At 29.5% G+C, this 18,133-nt stretch overlaps 2 protein-coding genes across 5 annotated transcripts in view; both read left to right on the top strand.

Annotated features, from left to right (window-relative positions):
- LOC100569170 (WNT1-inducible-signaling pathway protein 2) overlaps positions 1–18,133 on the top strand; it is a 314,202-nt gene that overhangs the window by 219,242 nt on the left and 76,827 nt on the right. For all 3 annotated transcript variants that reach the window (XM_029488998.1, XM_029488997.1, XM_029488999.1), the window contains one exon: positions 13,802–14,012. In XM_029488998.1, the coding sequence (XP_029344858.1) occupies positions 13,802–14,012 (211 nt within the window). The remainder of the gene's footprint in view (positions 1–13,801; positions 14,013–18,133) is intronic.
- The window catches only part of LOC100161474, a 4,596-nt gene continuing 3,732 nt past the window's right edge, over positions 17,270–18,133 (top strand). Inside the window, exon 1 of one of the 2 annotated variants that reach the window (XM_029489000.1) lies at positions 17,270–17,542. In XM_029489000.1, coding sequence (XP_029344860.1) covers positions 17,446–17,542 — 97 coding nt within the window. In that variant the 5' untranslated portion in view covers positions 17,270–17,445. The remainder of the gene's footprint in view (positions 17,543–18,133) is intronic. The other variant, XM_029489001.1, reaches the window with a different exon arrangement.

Raw genomic sequence — 18,133 nt, 5'->3', positions numbered from 1 at the left:
CGCGATACGCTGTTGCTTGAACGATTTTTGGCATCGCACCGATGATATATTACGCGTGTACCTACTTTCCTATAGTATTATGGAAATTTCACGTAATACATCATTTGAATGAGAATTTTAAATACGATCTGATTTCGCTCTCATTGTTTGTATTGCTTTATGTAATATATTCCTTATTATAATATAGAACGACGAATGGCACAGGAGGAATACCGCCACCCCACGCATGTGTGTATCAAGTATAATTTCAGCACTCCCTCGGTTAAATTTCATATATTTAAAAGTTACTTTATCAAATCTTAAAAATAAACTAATAAATTATTATATTTTATTCGTACATATATCATTAATTAAGTTGTCCATCGTGATCTGAAGGTAGCATCATACATCCAGAACGAAATTAATGACATATTACACCAATATATACTTATATAGGTCATGCGAAAAAAATTAGTTGTTTTGTGTTTACATGTTGCACATTTTTTTTATTATTTCGTACAACTTGTATTGTTTAGATCGAAAACCATTCACCGTTCAGTCATATAATTGCGTAGAATTAAATTAACCCATGGTAAAAGTTCGAGTTGTCGATGGTATACATTATACACTATTATCATGATCGAAATAACGAAATTATAATAACATTCTAATAATAATGAGAAAACTATAGGAGACTCGTATTTTGTATGAGTGGTAAATATTCATAAGAGAGGAATAGAGCACGTATCTGCGCAACAGTATACAGAGTGATTCATCAACCATGCACATTCCCATTTTATCCTTTAGTTATGCAATTATTCATATAGGTACCAATTTTGGAATTGTTTAGTTTACAATATGAATTTATTATAATATAATATATAATATATAATCAATATTTTCAATTACAATAAAACCTCTTTATATAACGAACCTCTATAATAAGGAAATCTCCTTACAGCGGACAATAAAAAGAGTCCAGAATATTTTAATTTCCCTATAACAGAAACTCCTTTATAACGAAAAAATCATTTGGTACCGAGCGATTCCATTAAGAGGAGGTTTTATTGAACATGTAAATATTATGCCGGTTAAGGAGTGTACTGTGGCAACACAAACTTTATAATTTTTTTTTTTAGTCAAAATTCACGCTTTTTACTGTTAATTGTTAAGCAGATGAATATTTCGAAAAATGTAATGCATCTAAATTGTATTTGCTGAGTTATTTTACTTTTTGTACTGTTGTCTATCGTTCTAAGAATCATATACTACATATATTTACTTTTCTACTATACCTAGATCTCTTGTAATGGCTGCTTATAAGTGTACCATTTATAAATGTAATTATTATTTTATGGATGTCTTTATTATCTAGGTATATACTTTATAGGTTTTTGTTCATTAGTATACAATTGTATTCCTTAATTTATCCTATTCCTAATATTGCCCTAAACTCAAACATTTACCCCCCCCCCCCCCCAAAAAAAAAAAAACAAGCTTTTTGTTAAAAGGGGAGTTGCAAACATATTATATCAAATATATATTCATATTGTAAACATTTGTATTGTTTTGCTAAATAAATTATTATTATTATTATATACGAATCCAAATATGAAGTTCAAATCTCAGAATGCTCCAGGCGTAATATCTAAGACAAATGTCTTAGTTAAATTGTCTCCACTCCGTGGTGTAATAATAATAATCCCCACATAGATCTCAAAATATAAACACTAAATCAGCTACCAAAGAGTCACTATATCACACTTCACCAAAAAAAATTAAAATTCACTATTCAAACTTCTTTCCTCCAAAAATTATAACATACACATTCTAACATTCTAGAATTAGGACATACCGTATTCCTGTTAAATCAAGTGACACACTGGGTGCTTACTGCTTATCCATCTGTCGTGTTTTGCTATTTTAATCATGTCATGCAAATTAATTATTGTACATAAACTTGTATAGATTTTAATTATATTTTTTTAATTTAAAAGAAAAATTATATACAAATACAAGAGCCCTTAAGTAATGTCGGTAACTACTGGTTGGGGGGCAGTGTGAAGTTAGCCCCCCAAGTTATAAACGGTCATAATGTCGGTCCGATGAACTTAGAGTTACTTACAAATAGAGAACTACAACTTACAATTCTTCGAGGGAAAATTGGACTAAGTTGGGGGGCAACTGTGAAGTTAGCGTCCCAAGTTAATTTTAACCGTAACTTAGCTCCCACGAACTTACAAATTCTGAAAATCAACTTACATTTACTTACAAATAGAATGCTTTAACTTACAATGTAATTGATGAAAATCAAACAAAGTTGGGGGGCTAACTTCACATACATTAATAAAACATAAAATAGAAAAATCTGCAAGATTTAATTTAATACTTAAAAACAATTTATTGATATGAGTAGTTCATATCGCCACAAGTCACGCTCCTTATATTCCATACGAATTCTATGTATCTAAAAATATATAGTCTTTGAGATACGTCTTAACAATTACAATTACAAAAATAAAAATTCAATTAATTCACCGGTAAAAAAACAAATTGACATAAACATGCTTAGCGAATCACTCTGTATACGTTATTTTTCTTCTGACACGAACTGTATTACATACGTGAATACGTGATAACATAACGATACATTATTATTTATTAGTAATATATCAAATACCTATATTGACGTCCTTCGTAATGCGACGACGACATCCTTCCGTCTATATTTTATTTGTGTATTATTACATGTCGCTAACGTACGTACTTATATAATGTATGAGCGCGCATAGATCATTCAAAAGGACGTCGCGTGCATATCATTAGTCTAAACGCGCACTAGGGTATCGTATTCCATTGGCAACATAATAATATTTATGATGAATATATGTATAGACGTGCGTGGAGTGTGACAGCGATACGATGAGGAAGAGAAGCATAGATAGAGACAGAGAAAGAGAGATAGACAAAGACAGATTCGACCCCCGACTAGATAATATACTAATGTACATACACACGTATGAAGTAGGCAGTCAATTGCCGTAATATGCATTCACGAGTATTTCGGTTTTTTTTTTTCATATTTACTTTTTAGTTTTTAAGCCTGTCCCGAGGGCTGACGTTTTATCTTATCTACCACGTTTATTTGTGTATAATATATACGTATAGTACGTGCATAGGACGCGAAATTGACGGCCTTCACCCACCCACGACCGCCGAGCTACTTTCACACACCGTAAGCGCGGAGTGTACGATTTAGCTGGAAAACGTATGTGAAAAAGGATCGGCTGCGGCGGAGGCATATTATAAAAGAGCGGTATATGCTCTATACGAAATGTATACGAATAATGTAATATATCCGGAAATACGTCATAACCGGAAATCGCTCTCTGTAACTTGTCAGTAATAATAATAATAATAATAATACAGTACGAGTTTCCTTTATACTCGTAAAACATCGGCAGACAGCTGCCGCTATATTATAACATAGGAAGCCCACTTCTCGCGAGAGCATATAGTATAACGTATATATTTTGTACTTATAAGCAAGCGACCACGAAACGACCGCGTTATTTAAAAGGATGATGTTAATATTATTCCTGAACCAATTACACGTGCCTTCGCGTATACGCCGGAAACCCAAGTGATTTCCCATCGGGTGCTTGGGACTTATTTAATTTAATCCCGATCAATACCGAACATTTGAGCATTTGACGGACGAGCTTTGTACTATTTTGTGTTGAAAAATCTAATATACGCAAGCAATGTGATAGTCTTCTGACTATGATATTATGGTGATATAAGTAATATTATTACTGTTATAATATAGTCTCAACGAAAATTAAATAATATTTTTCTCCGATCAACAGTCGAAAAATCCTATACCTAAGCTTTAATTTTGACTTTTAACACAATACTTTAAATAAACAGTGCTCCGTTTAAGAAATCAAAACGAAACTGACATTATATTATAATATTATACGAGCACATTAAACACATTACAGAGAGAAAATAACAATATTTTTACGTGAAAATATAAACATTGTGTGAGTAAATAATGTAAAATTATACGATTTTGTATGCATTATGATATTTGAGTTATGTTGATTATTAAAAGTAAGTTATTGCAATCTAAATATAATCTTAAACAACCCTTATAAAGTTATAAATAGGTGTATTTCATATGTGTCGTTCATAGTTGTGCTGCTAACTTTATAAGGGTTAAAAACATGTATAGTAATATAATATGTAAGATATACCACTAATTTATGCAGTTGTAAGAAAAAAATATTATTTTAAGTTCCAAACAAAAATGGGTACATACCTATCTAAATTTTTTTTCGCTTTCCAACAAAAATGTAAAAAAATATAAATGGTAATACATCATCTATTCTAATTGAACAAAGATTGGTGAAATTGAGTATTTCATTCAAATACATTATGATAGTATAAATGATTTTCAAAAAGCCAAGTTTAAAGTGAATTTTATTCTGACATAAATATTTAATGAAAAAAAAACCACGATTTGATTCATTAGTAAATACTAAATTGACACATTACTAATATAATATTATGATGGAAAATAATGAGTCTGTAAAACCGTTATGTCGTATGAAGTTTGATCAAGTTTGGTCAAGAATTATGGCCTTACAATTTGTCCATTTGGGGGTGTTTCGATGTGAGCATCACACAAATTCATAAGTATTATTATTATTATTATTATTAAAATAGCGTTCGTTATCAGTTTATCCCACTCTTAAATAACAATAACGCCTAACATCGACGACCATTGGTTGAATATAATATACTCGTCACGAAGGACACGCCTTCTGAAATAATACACAAAATAATAGAACAATAAAAATTAATGTACCTACGCACGCCAATTATTAGACTACAATTGTATATCGTTTACGTATAGTATTTTGTCACACCCATTTCAAAGAGCTACCCAACATGCGGACGCGTATGCAAAATTGCACACCGAGTACGCCTGAGAAATGCGTGTCGACGGGGCTCCTAACTTTTCCATTTCGTACATATTTGGTTTCCCTTATTTTCTTCTTCTTCTTTGTCTTATACGTATATTGTCTTCTTCTTCTTCTCGTCTACCAATTTTATTTTATTTTTCACGGCCAAACTCTGAGCGCATAACGGAATTCCAAAAATTCAGCCGGATACGCTTGCGCGCGCGAATGGTTCTGACACCGGCCGGTAAACGTTTTCTGGGGAAAAATTAATTTTTGCTTATTTCCATCTCAAACGAATTCCGAAAAACGCCTTTTGTCGAGCATTCCTACGATAGGTATGCAATATGTACGTCGCGGGTCCTGATTGGTTTATTATTATTATTTTGTTTTTATCGCGTCTGGAAGACGAACGTATATTTCGAAGCCTATAATAAAACGGGCTATGTGTTTTCAATACCTCCTTATTATACACACTGTAAATACAATATGACGTTGCTTTCCGGTTCCTCATTTACGTGTTAACGTTGAATTTTTGGGAGCAATCGTGGAACGAATGTCAAATCACTTTTTATTTAATGTAAAATACACCGAAGTTCGTTTTGTTTTTACAATCTGCCGTCTTAGGTCATTATCTATTTAATAAAACGTATTTTTGTGAAGAGGAATTGATAGAGATAACTTACAGATTTTATACCATTTTTGGAACGTCAATATAAACGTATTAAGATTATTTTATGATCCGCGGTGATTCGTCAAATATTCAACTACATGTTTATAATATAGATTAACAACTTTACGAATCGTAAAGAAAAACATTAATTGTGAATTGTGATTTATAATATTATTGGTACTAAAAAAAAATTACCCGTAATTTTTCACTCACTCGTATAGGTAGTACACATTTTAATTCACATTCAAATGGTAGTATCTTCTGTTTTTGTTTTAGATGTTTTAGTATAATTTAGTAACTATATAAATTAAGATTTTAAAAAAAACCAATTTTAAAGAGCTAAAATAATTTAATTTTAGAAGTACACTTAATAATGTTTATATTGTTTTAAAACAATGGTTCTCGGATTTATCAAATACTTAAGGGTAAAGGGGGTATACACGGCTTATGATACAAAGCTATTTATACTGTTATAACCACTGGGAAAACTTTAAAAATAATGATAATTTATTCAAACATGTAGTTATATCCGTTTTATGAAATAAATTATCTGTTATGCACGTACTTAGTAATAACTTATTAAAAACATTTTAAATCTGATTCAAGCATAAGAATATGTACGCATATTTAAACAAGTGCCCAGCTTAAAAATAATAATGAATACTGGTGGCATACTTTAATTTAAGAATAAATACCGTCTATATTAAATCATAAATCATAATGTATAATACAATATCCTATCAGTATTCTCAACATTCGTCTTAGGATTTAGGATATTTATTTTTGGAGTGCTTTGATAAAAAAACGTTCCTACTTATAATGTATATGTGTAAGCCAGTTCAGATATGTATCTAATTTATAATTTTATTTTTTAAACATTCTTTTGACGGTATGAATTAATGAAATTTCATCTGAATTACATGATTGAATTGTATTTAAAACTTTTGAATACGATGAATTCTAAAAGTTGATTCTGTTAATACTACACTAAATTTAGTTTCCACTTCAAATATTTCAAACGAAATTTATGATTATGTAGGTAGAATCATATATATTTTCTGAAATACAGACGATTTGTCTTCGAAAGGACTTATTGAAGTATATAAATATTACACATTATTTCAAGCATACATTTATAAACTAACTTGTATTATGTACATGATTTTTTTATTTTTAAATTAAATTGTTTCAATGGTGACGAGATAAAAACTAGAGACTAAAAATCTTGTTCATGTATAATGTTAAAATTAAATACGTAACAAAAACTCTAATAATTTAATGCGAATCGCTATGGTCACATTTCCAATACTATAAATATTTTTAATGTAACCTAAGTAGTACTAACAATTGAATAAAATAGTCTTTAGTCCCGTACGAGTATACTATATAATATTAAGTGGCTAAAGTGACAAATAAAAAAAAATGAAAAGAATTCAACTATAAAAGTTTCCGCCGGGCATTATCTTTATCACGGTTGTTAACCTTGTCATAATTATATAAAATACCTAAGTTAAGATTAAAAAAATTAAATTATATTAAATGAGCTAAATTTTTTTTTTTTTTTGCAATGAAGCTTATATTATTCAATGCCCTCAGATGAATGCTAAAATTATTTTCATCGTATATATTACAAATATGCTTAATATTACAAAAATCTTAGGAAGTATAATACTATGTCCCTTACCTAATTGATTGTATCATAAAATAGCGTACATAATACGCATTAAATCGATTATTCGTTTTAAATAATAAATCTTAAGTAGGAACCTACCTATCTATTACAACAGTATTTATGACATAAAACAATTTATTTTGAACATTTTATAACAAATAATGACAATTGCCAATACTTTAAAAACTCTTATACTTATGGTTGCTGGTTTTTTAAATTTCATATTTTATATTTTAGTTCCCACTTTAATTATAATATTTTTCCACTATAATCTAACGCCCATGGTCGGGTTTTGATAACTATTTTTTTTTCTGAAAGAATAAGACGCCCAACAGGCCAAATTTATCTCCAATTTTTTATTTTATTTCAGATAATGGTATAGTATAACTGTATAATTTGTAAAAAAAAAAAGGCTTAACATTTCATTATTTTTGAAGACCTATTATAAGGTTTGAGATTAAAATATTGAAAAATAGAGTTCAATGCAGCCAGTGGAATACCTATTACCTCCTATTAGTTAAAACAAAAAAATATCAAATTTGGTTGATTTTTCAGAACAGTAGAGTTCTTTATCCCCGTAGAGCGTATTTTTGTTGATAAAACTACATTTGTACCGGGCGCCTTAAAACGATAGATTTTCATATTATAATAAATCATAACTGTTATAATCCGTTAAAATTATAATATTAAAATAGTAACACGAACAAAGAATATCTATACTTGTTTTTACACCGATCCACAACTAATATTTAATATTAAATCACGTCTTTCCAGAATAATAAACTCTCGTCTAATTTTTTAGGTACCTATTCAATTTTAAAACTCATATACTCAATACAATAGATTTTTATAAATGTAAAATATAATTTGTTCCTGCAGGTTAAAAAGTTCCATTATCGTTTTAAATTAAATATAATTATCCATAATATTTATAACAGAAAGGTAATTTTTTTTTTACTTTTATAATTGGCATATTTACATTGCATTACAAAGAATGTAACTTAAAATAACAAAAAATAAATCAGGATATAAACACTGGTTATTGGGCAAACGAGAAGTTGCTTATTTTAGCGCAGGATATGGAGCTGTATTAATATATCATCGTATAGTCGGAAATTATACTGTAATCAAAAAACGATACTGGACTTATAAAAATAAATGCAAGATTCTCAGTTAAAATTATAAAATATTAGTAACCATTTTCAAAATACAATAAACACAATTATTTTATAATTAAGATTATAAAAGTCTCTTAGAGTAGGTCTAAAGTTGTTTTACTTATTAAAGCCAATTATAAATAAATTAGTTAAAATTGAAAATTAGTAAGTAAATAAAAATAAGGTTCTAAGATATATAATATCTTTTCTTCAGTCAATTATAAGAAAAAGCATATTAAATGTAAAAGGTTTTATATCATCATTTAAAAAGTAATCTCCAAACAACTTAAATATGTATAGGCCAAGTAAATTATTTAAAAATATTATTCAAGAGAATAACTACTTATGTATTAACATAAAAATACCTACCAAATTCAGTTCGGAAAAATCCTTCTGATCCATCGGTGTTTTTCTCATAAATGTTTATTGTTAATTTAAAAGTTATAATTGCAAAAAAAGTTAGAAAAGCACACTCTGTGAGCGCGATAAATTCCCAGTTGCTAAAGTATTTTAAACAATAAACTATAATTATGTGTACAATTTTAAAAGTATTTGGAAACCTATAGTATATACTAAATATTTATGTATAAAAATCTAAATCATTCACTATGCTACTTTTATTAATGAGAAAATAAATAATTTTGTACCAAACGGTTATGTTAATAGCAGTCTAAAAATAAGTTTATACTACCGGCCCTGTACCAGAAAATATCAAAATATGAGTATACATTTTAATTTATGATATCACCTAGCCAATATTAAAAAGTTGAGGACAAGCTACGGAGACCGGTTGTTAATTACTCATCTCGTTGTGCTAATAAGAACCATTTTAAAACAACATTATTATTATTATATTATATATTATAACTATAGTTATCCCGCCCAGCGTTTCCCGAGCAGCCAAAGATTTGATTTTTTAATGTAATTGTGAAAAAGTATACCAACATATTTCTACTAATTATAACATTAATATAATATGTAACCAATGGCAACCCTATTAAAATAAATAAATAAAATATTCTTTTCTCGTGAGCGGAAAGAACTATGTGTGGGTAACACATATTTAGCTACCTAGGTATAGTGATTGAAAAAATAAACATAATCAACTTCTAAGTCTCAAAGAATCTATTGATATGACTTTTTAATGAAAACGGAAAATTGTAGACTATTATTAACTTCGGATAAACCAATGCAGATTTAAAATATATTAACCAAATAACAAAATTATTATATCTGATCAATTACATACCTGTGGCAACCATTTATAAAGAAAATACCACTTATTTCAACTAACTTTCTACTGTTGCTATAATAATATAATATTCAATCAATAGCAACCATTTATAACCATACAAAAATCATATGTAATCAGGCCTTTCAGTTTTTCCCAAATTTTCCAATTTTTCTTTCTGTAAAAATCTCATTCAGACAATTACGAACATTTTAGAAATCAAATTAGCCAAATAGGTCTAGCTGTTCTCAAGTTATGGGGAATCAACAGACCACATTTTGTTTTTATTATACATATAGATTATACAATAATATCAATAACAATGTTACGAATAATATCGATATCTTGATTAATCAAATCAACAATCGTAACTTTCTATCAGTAACTATGGGTGGATGGTTAGAAACGTAATAACCATTTCATAAAATGAATAATTCTTCAAAATTGTATTTACCTAAAACTCATTATAATGAGTTATACAGTTGAAACAGGTTTTATATCAACTTATATATAGTAACAATTTTATTCAGCATTTAAATACTGTATAAATAGTTGTGTAAATAATAGTAGGTATGTATATTATACTAGTAGTAGTACGTATAAATTGTGTTAATACTTATAAGGAAATGCATATTACAGTATATTTACATAGTTGTTAGAAAAACAATTATTTAATATCCATTTGGATTTCGTAACGAGTCGACGTTTTACCGGAATAATATATATAAAAAAACTTCGTACTTGGTATAGGTCTACTGCCTATGTTATATTGCAGTGTGTGTTTGTAATGGCATCAAAAACATTACTAAGCCCAATTACTTGATTAAAAAAAAAAAATAAATAAATAAATTATGATAATCGTTTCACACCCAATGGTCAAAAAAAATAGGTACGATTAAAAAGGTACCATCTAGTTACAACATTATTATTATTATGTTTTTCGAGTTTAAAAGCTTTTCGAGTTTAACGAGAAATATCGGATGGTGATAAAATGAGATTATCATTAAACCATACACCGAGAGAAATCGCGTTACTTAAAGTATCGATAGGAAATTCTCAATGGAACACATGTTTCGTCTGACATAAAGCACCGTGTGAATCTCTTCAGGTACCTTAATCCAATAACACTCCAGTGTATTGTATCCATATCGTATTATTTTGCATCATGGAAAAAGTACAATTCTCTTGTGTTTCTGTACGATCAACAAAAGTACAGTACCTAAACAAACAAAGAACACGAATCAACAAAAAAAATGTATACATTTTTTTTATATAAGTATTTGACTTAATATGTTACACTCGTAGTAAGACACGGTCGCAAATAAACGTTACATATTCCATGAAATATATTTATTGCAATAATATTTATGAATAAATTACGTGAAGTATATTATTATTATTATGCTAAGTATATTTTATCATTTTATCATTTTTCTTTTCATTTATTTAATACGTACATTAACATAAAATCGGAATAAACATATTTTCAGCTAGAACAATAAAAAAAAAGAAGATTATTTCCCACACAGCCTAGTGGTGGATTAAATATTTTAAAATCATATATTATAACTCATAACGTTGATATTTTGGTGCAACAATAGTCACAGTAATATTATGTTAAGTATAAACTATACTTACCCATAAATAATCGAAAAAAAAAATAATTATAACAAACGCCAGATTCAAGTAATAATTTATAGAGGTACATTTATAGCATTATTTTAGTACGACAGGTACCAAGTTACCTATCTACTAAGGCCCTATATTTGGGACCTAAATACTACCTACTATACAATACTAGCTTTTACTTTTACCTATATACATTGCAAATTAATGAATTTTAACATTATGTTCCGATAATGCATGAACATTGTACCTACTAATCTACAAATCACACAAAAAAGAATTTTACAAATGCTTAAAATATATTTTATACAATTTCATAGTCACATTTAAAATTACATTTTTGATTTTGTATAAAAAATAGTAGCTAGAAAAACAGTAAATTTCGTAATAAGAATATAATAGGTATATTATGATCTTTAACGATTTAAATAATTCATAAATAGTGAATAAACGATTTGAAAACTTGAAACTTTAAATGGAAATTTGAACTTGAAACGCTCATGAATTTGACTTACCGGTAAACTTTTTTTAAGTAGAAAACTGAAAAACTGATGAGTTATCTTCTATTAATTTTTCAAATGTTAGCTATGAAAAAAATGTAATTTCTTATTGAAAAATAATTTGAAAACTTTCCCATTTTGATGAATTTTGTCAAAATTCTAACTTCAAACTGTCATAAAAAATATTTTGGATTTACATCCAACTTTTGTCTAACTTTTGATTCCCTAAAGTATTAACTAGGTCTATTTAAATACCTGCAGAAAAGATGCTTAAGTAAAATATCGGATCATTTTTTTTGCTCCGAAAGGTGATGAGCTATTGACAGAAAAAATAAAAACACACATCGTTGTAAAGTCACTAATTAATTCACTCCCTCTAGTTCCGCTAGTTCACTCCGAATCTAAAATAAATGTCACCGTAGATTATTTGGTTCACAATAATATTGCGCTCGAATATTAAAATATTGTGCTTTGCAGCATAAATACAAACGCACTAACATGTCGATACCAATGTGAGTGTAACGTACACGCGATATCGATCCAGATAATATAATAGGTAATATAAGTTTTGGCGAAATTACAAAAACTACACTTATATGTGCTTATAGGTCCACGAATCTTGTCAGCGACCGAGTGAATCGATCATATTTTGACTATTATATTATAATACATTATGTATAATAAGCCGCATTGCGTGGTGGTATGGGACATTAAGAATTAAAACTTATTGATAGCGACTGGAAACGGTGCGTCGACAATGAGCCAAATTGGCTCGCCGCCGCTCCGAAACGACCTATTTACGGTAGTTGCCAAAGCGATGTGCCTGAGAAACGCGAGCGGCTGACTTTTGGCGTGGTAAGAGCGGTGCTCGCAAGCACAAATTAATGACGAGACGTACCAAGCCCTCACCCCCCCCCCCCCCAAAAAAAAAAAAATTATCGACTCTCCGGAGCACCCTTAAAAAAATAAATATGTTTTCAACGCGTAATGTTTAATTCGAACAATTTAAAACTAATGCAATAGTATAAGTGTAAGCGCATTTGAACGTCGCGAACATAATATATAGATGTTATTTAAACCCGCATGGTGTGATAATAAGGCGATCGGGGCGGAAACCTCTCGGAAATTAAACGGAAAAAGTCTGCGGGATAATACTGTGTGGACAATCGTCCGCGCACGAAATGGGCCGAACAGATAAATTTTCCAACGCGAGCCGAACTGTTCGAGAGGGTAGATTTCGTTTGTTTTATTGTCCGAGCCACGAGGTGTATATGATATATATATGCATATTATGTATGTACGTATTAAATATATAGTGACCCTGCAAAGTCCGAGAAATATCCGGTGGCTGACAATACGCACCGCTCTCCCACTCGCCCCCTCGTCGAGCTTCGCAGGTAGATTTTACCGTCGTCGTCGTATTTAGTGTAATATATAGTGTGTATAAACGCAGAGACGGTGTAACTTCAAAAATAACTGACAAAATATATAATTAGGTAACTGTAATATATATTATGTATGTTGTATGTATAATACAAAATAATATAATATAATATAATATAATGCCTAATACACATTTAGTTCTTATCCATATTTTATATAATATTTAATTCCCAATATAATAATAATTTTTTTTATTAATATGTAATATTCAGGAGAACAAAATATAATAGTTATTAAGTTATTGCACAATTGTATATTAATATTAATTGCGTCCGTCACTTCCATTACACTCTGTTTGGAACTAACCTGTCAACTATACATACCGACGGTTGCAGCAATGCAGCTGCATATTGCATTTATGTCGTACTCGCGTTTAGTATACTATGTATATTTCAGTGGTCAATGATAACATCACCTAGGTATATATTATCATATATACATTATCATGTTAAATATATAGAAGACAATAAATAAAATATGTTCTATTAAAAGGTGTTTTGGGTGACATTTTGTTTTTATTTATCTTCTCTTTTTTTCTCTCGTCCACACGCAGGTCCGGTCCCACTGTGCCTACCCGTGTCAGTGTGCCAACAGGGACCCGGTTTGCGAACCAGGCGTGCCACACACACGCGACGGATGCGGTTGCTGTCCCGTGTGCGCCCGACAGGACGGCGACCCATGTGATGGCATCGCCGTATGTGACCAGAGGAAAGGGTTGGTGTGCCAGTACGACGACTACTACAGCCCGGCTGGCATATGCAGAGGTAGGTCGGCGTCGTATATACGTATTTAGTATTTAGACAGTTAATAAAATATAAATGTTATAATATAATAGTAATAGTGTAGTAAATCATTATTTTTCCACCCACACAAGTATAGGTATGTGGTGGAGCTTACGCGGGATTAGACCCCTTCTTGACTCCCCCGCGAAAAAAAAAATCAAGATTGATAAGTACCTAACATTGTAGTATTGAAACGATCAATTATTTAATAAATATTGAAGTCTATTTCAATAAATTTGTGTAGTAAAACTTCCATTTTTTTTTTTATGTATGATATGTATACCTAGTCTTTCAGACAAAAGTAGCAAAAATATTTAGGACATGGATAGCAGGGGAATGTGATTATTAAAATGTATTCGACCACTTGAATGTCAAATTGATTTAAAAAAATTAAACTCCCTCCCCACAGATTCGACTAAATCTTCACCCGTTGTGGCACGTGCGTAATTTGCTTTTTTCTATACGCAAGAACATTCCCACTCCTCCCATCGCAAATCCACATTTACAGAAGCTCGCCGATTGGTAGAAATATACCTATAGGTTTATGACTATTTCTACCTAAGCGCCTTACACACACACACACACACACACACACACACACACACACACACACACACACACACACACACCAATTCGCCACAGCGACCAATAATGATATTCGTTTACCCGACAAAAATACATATTTATGTATACACGCACACACTATTCGTTTTCGGTATTATTCAAATATCCGGTCGTTGTAACGTAACGAATTCTCCACAGTCGAATCGACCCGCAGTTTGCACATTTCCATCAAACGTCAATAAATAACAAGTGAAATATATTAAGTGACGTAATATTAAATAAATATCTATGGATATATTTTATACCTATATTATGTACATTGTATAGTATAATACTTGTAAGCACGATATTTGAAATAATATTATGCGCACATTTACCTACCAACATTTGTTATAGTATATTATATATATTATACAATATTATATAAGAATTTTAGTGAACGTTTTTTTTTTTTTTTGTTATTTAATCCAGAAAATGTGCGTGCGTTTATACTTTATATAATATTGAAAACGCAAGAGGCCCTGACGTTTACCATGATTTTTCATTTACCTATAAATGGAAAAAGGTCAACATTTATTTTTGTAGTTACAGATTGTTACATAATAAAATATAAAAGAATACCAAATAATTTTCAACTCCACATTTTAATTATTATTTAATTGTTGGTGTACTGGGATAACGTTACCCAGGTAATCGGAACTTAAACTGAGTTTTCCGAGGAAGGTACCTGTGTGATTACAAAATGTTATAAAATAGCAAATAATTTTCAAGTCAAAATGTTGCCCTTAGAGTGCCAGTGAACTCCTCTGTTCACTTGTATTTTATTACGTTCCAACATAAACTAATATCGCACTCAATTGGAATCCCCTTGAAATAATTACGATTACAATAAGATTTAATATCTTAACATTTTTGATATCTCAAACTTTTATCTGTTCCTCTTGAGTTTCGACATGACGATAGTTTACAGTAATATCTTTCATCTAGCGTTGCATGAAATTGCAATTTGTAGATTTTACCAGACTTCTTTTATAAATGTTCTTATGATTAAAAATGTTATCAAATAGTTAAGTATCATATAGGTAATAATAGACATGGAGGTATGTACACATAATAATAGTACCTACTACCTAGTATAAATAAAACGGATTTAAAATACTTAATTATTTTCACACTAGTACTGAAAACGTATTGATTCAATACCTACGCCATGCAGTTTTGGATTAAACTATTTAGTTAATTACTGTTAGACATAATAAATAATAATACTTTGAATAATATACACGTGTACATAATAATAATATTTTAGTCGTACAGTTCGAATCACCTAGTACAGGTTTATTTACTACAAAATCTTCTCGACGTGTTAAGCCCATTCCCAACTCACTAAAACCTTGGCTCATTTGTCATTTGATTCACCCCCGGTTCCTAATAATTATCAACGCTATTATAACAATATAATTTCGTAACAATACACGAAGGAGGTATATACTGTGTCATGTTCGTAAATAATGACACAGCGTTCTGTTATAAAGGGAACTTCTCGAATGAACACAACTTTGAAAATAAATTTCTATTATTATTATTATTATATTTTAAATTTACTCAACAACGGTTTTCCTAATTTGGCAGTATTAAAAAAATACACGTTACTCGAACGAATTAGATGGATTATCCAACGGATATTTTTTCGGAAACCTAAATATATTTCAATGACTTAAGAATATAAGAATAATGGTACAGTCATAATAATTGACGGTTTAGTTTAAAAGTTGAAGTTCGTGATTTTCTATAAGTATAATCACTCGTCCTCCTATCGGGGGATTTTTTTGTTTTTGATTACTTTATTTACAATAACATAAAAATTAAGTACGATAGATCATAAAACTTGTATATTTAATCTATGATCTTAGTCCGTGACAATCAATATTTAGTATTTACTATGCATCTATGCGCAGCACTATAAAATAATATAAAATATGATTATACCTTACGTTTTATTTATTTTAGTGCGATTTCATTAATTTACTTTCATTTAAAACTATTATATAAACTATTAACACTACTAACATTATTTGAGACCGTTTTAAGAGCATTGAAAAAGTACTGAAATGGAGCCAGTAAAAAAAATTAAAAACATTGGATTCTTATTTTAATTCAAACGAAGTGATGACAGTGAAGGTCAGTTTTATTATTATATTTAAGCTATTTGTTACCTACACATTGATTGAATTTGATTAAATTGGTATATTTAATTTTATAATTAATAAATTACAAATATTAAGCCGCAAAAATCATTATGCATTATTATTATTTTTGTATTTTAAACGTTGGTAACAGTTTTGTTAATTTTAAATTTATCTTACCGATTTTATCTATATTATTATAAATTATTAAATATAAGTAAATATAATTTTGTGATAACCATGTGTACAAAAACATATGTTGTCTCAAAAAATCTTAAGATCCTAAATTTATAAATTATAATATTCTTGTATTACAGGAACAGGAAAAAGTAACTCAAAATGATGTACCAACACAGTCTACATATTTCTTAAGCAATAAGTTAATAAAGAGTATTTTATACTAATTTATACAACTATTTCACTATTAAGACACCTCCTTCCTCCCCTCCAAAAAAAAATAAGTTTGTAAATACGCCACTTATAACAACAACAATTATAATTGACCGTCAAACCACCGAAAGCCATTACTGCGTTCATTAGGCAGTAATCAGTATTGTCACTGCAGTCAACTTGTGTAGTTCAATTTCAGTTGCGATTTATTTTTATTACGTACATGTTCGTCCGATTATACATTTTAATTAAATTAATTGTGTAATTTTTTTACAATGAAACGCTGTTTAGAAAATAACGACTCCACCATGAACGATCAAAATCAAGGCGCTTCGTGTTCTAAAAGTAAATCAACACATATTAATAAATGTCGTAAGTTTTCTGAAGAATACAAAGTTTTTGGTTTCACAAGTACAAATGTAAACAATAAACATCAAATACATACTCCCAACTCCCCTCAATGTATTATATTATGTCATTATGTACTAAAATATTTCAAAAGTCAATGGATGTGGCTAGACTCAACGTCACTCGGAAACTAAACATAAAATGTCCATAGAAAAAACGTACAGAAAATATTGAAAATATGGTCTTTAAGTAAATTTAAAAGTCACGTAGTTACAACCCAAAACGTGCTATTGTAATTTTGATCCATCCCAACGACGGATCCAGGGGGGGGCTAGCCCCTCCCCCCAGACATATTTTTTATAAATATAAATATTATATATTAAATAACAAAAAAACAAAATCTAAACTTTTTTCACATTGTCGCTTTTTATATTAAATAATCAATAATTTATTTATCACATTGATTACCTATATCTACTATTATGATAACATTTTCAAATTAATAATAAGTATAATATTTTATTATAATAATTGTATTTGTGTTGTATAAACATTTTTGCCCCCCCTCCTCAGATCTTTGCTCTCGATCCGTGCCTGTTCCATCCTATACTAAAA

The sequence above is a fragment of the Acyrthosiphon pisum genome, chromosome A2, assembly GCF_005508785.2.
Source record: "Acyrthosiphon pisum isolate AL4f chromosome A2, pea_aphid_22Mar2018_4r6ur, whole genome shotgun sequence".
NCBI classification, from domain to species: domain Eukaryota; kingdom Metazoa; phylum Arthropoda; class Insecta; order Hemiptera; family Aphididae; genus Acyrthosiphon; species Acyrthosiphon pisum.
Note: the sequence above shows the minus strand (reverse complement) of the source record. Positions and strands in the feature narration are given on the sequence as shown.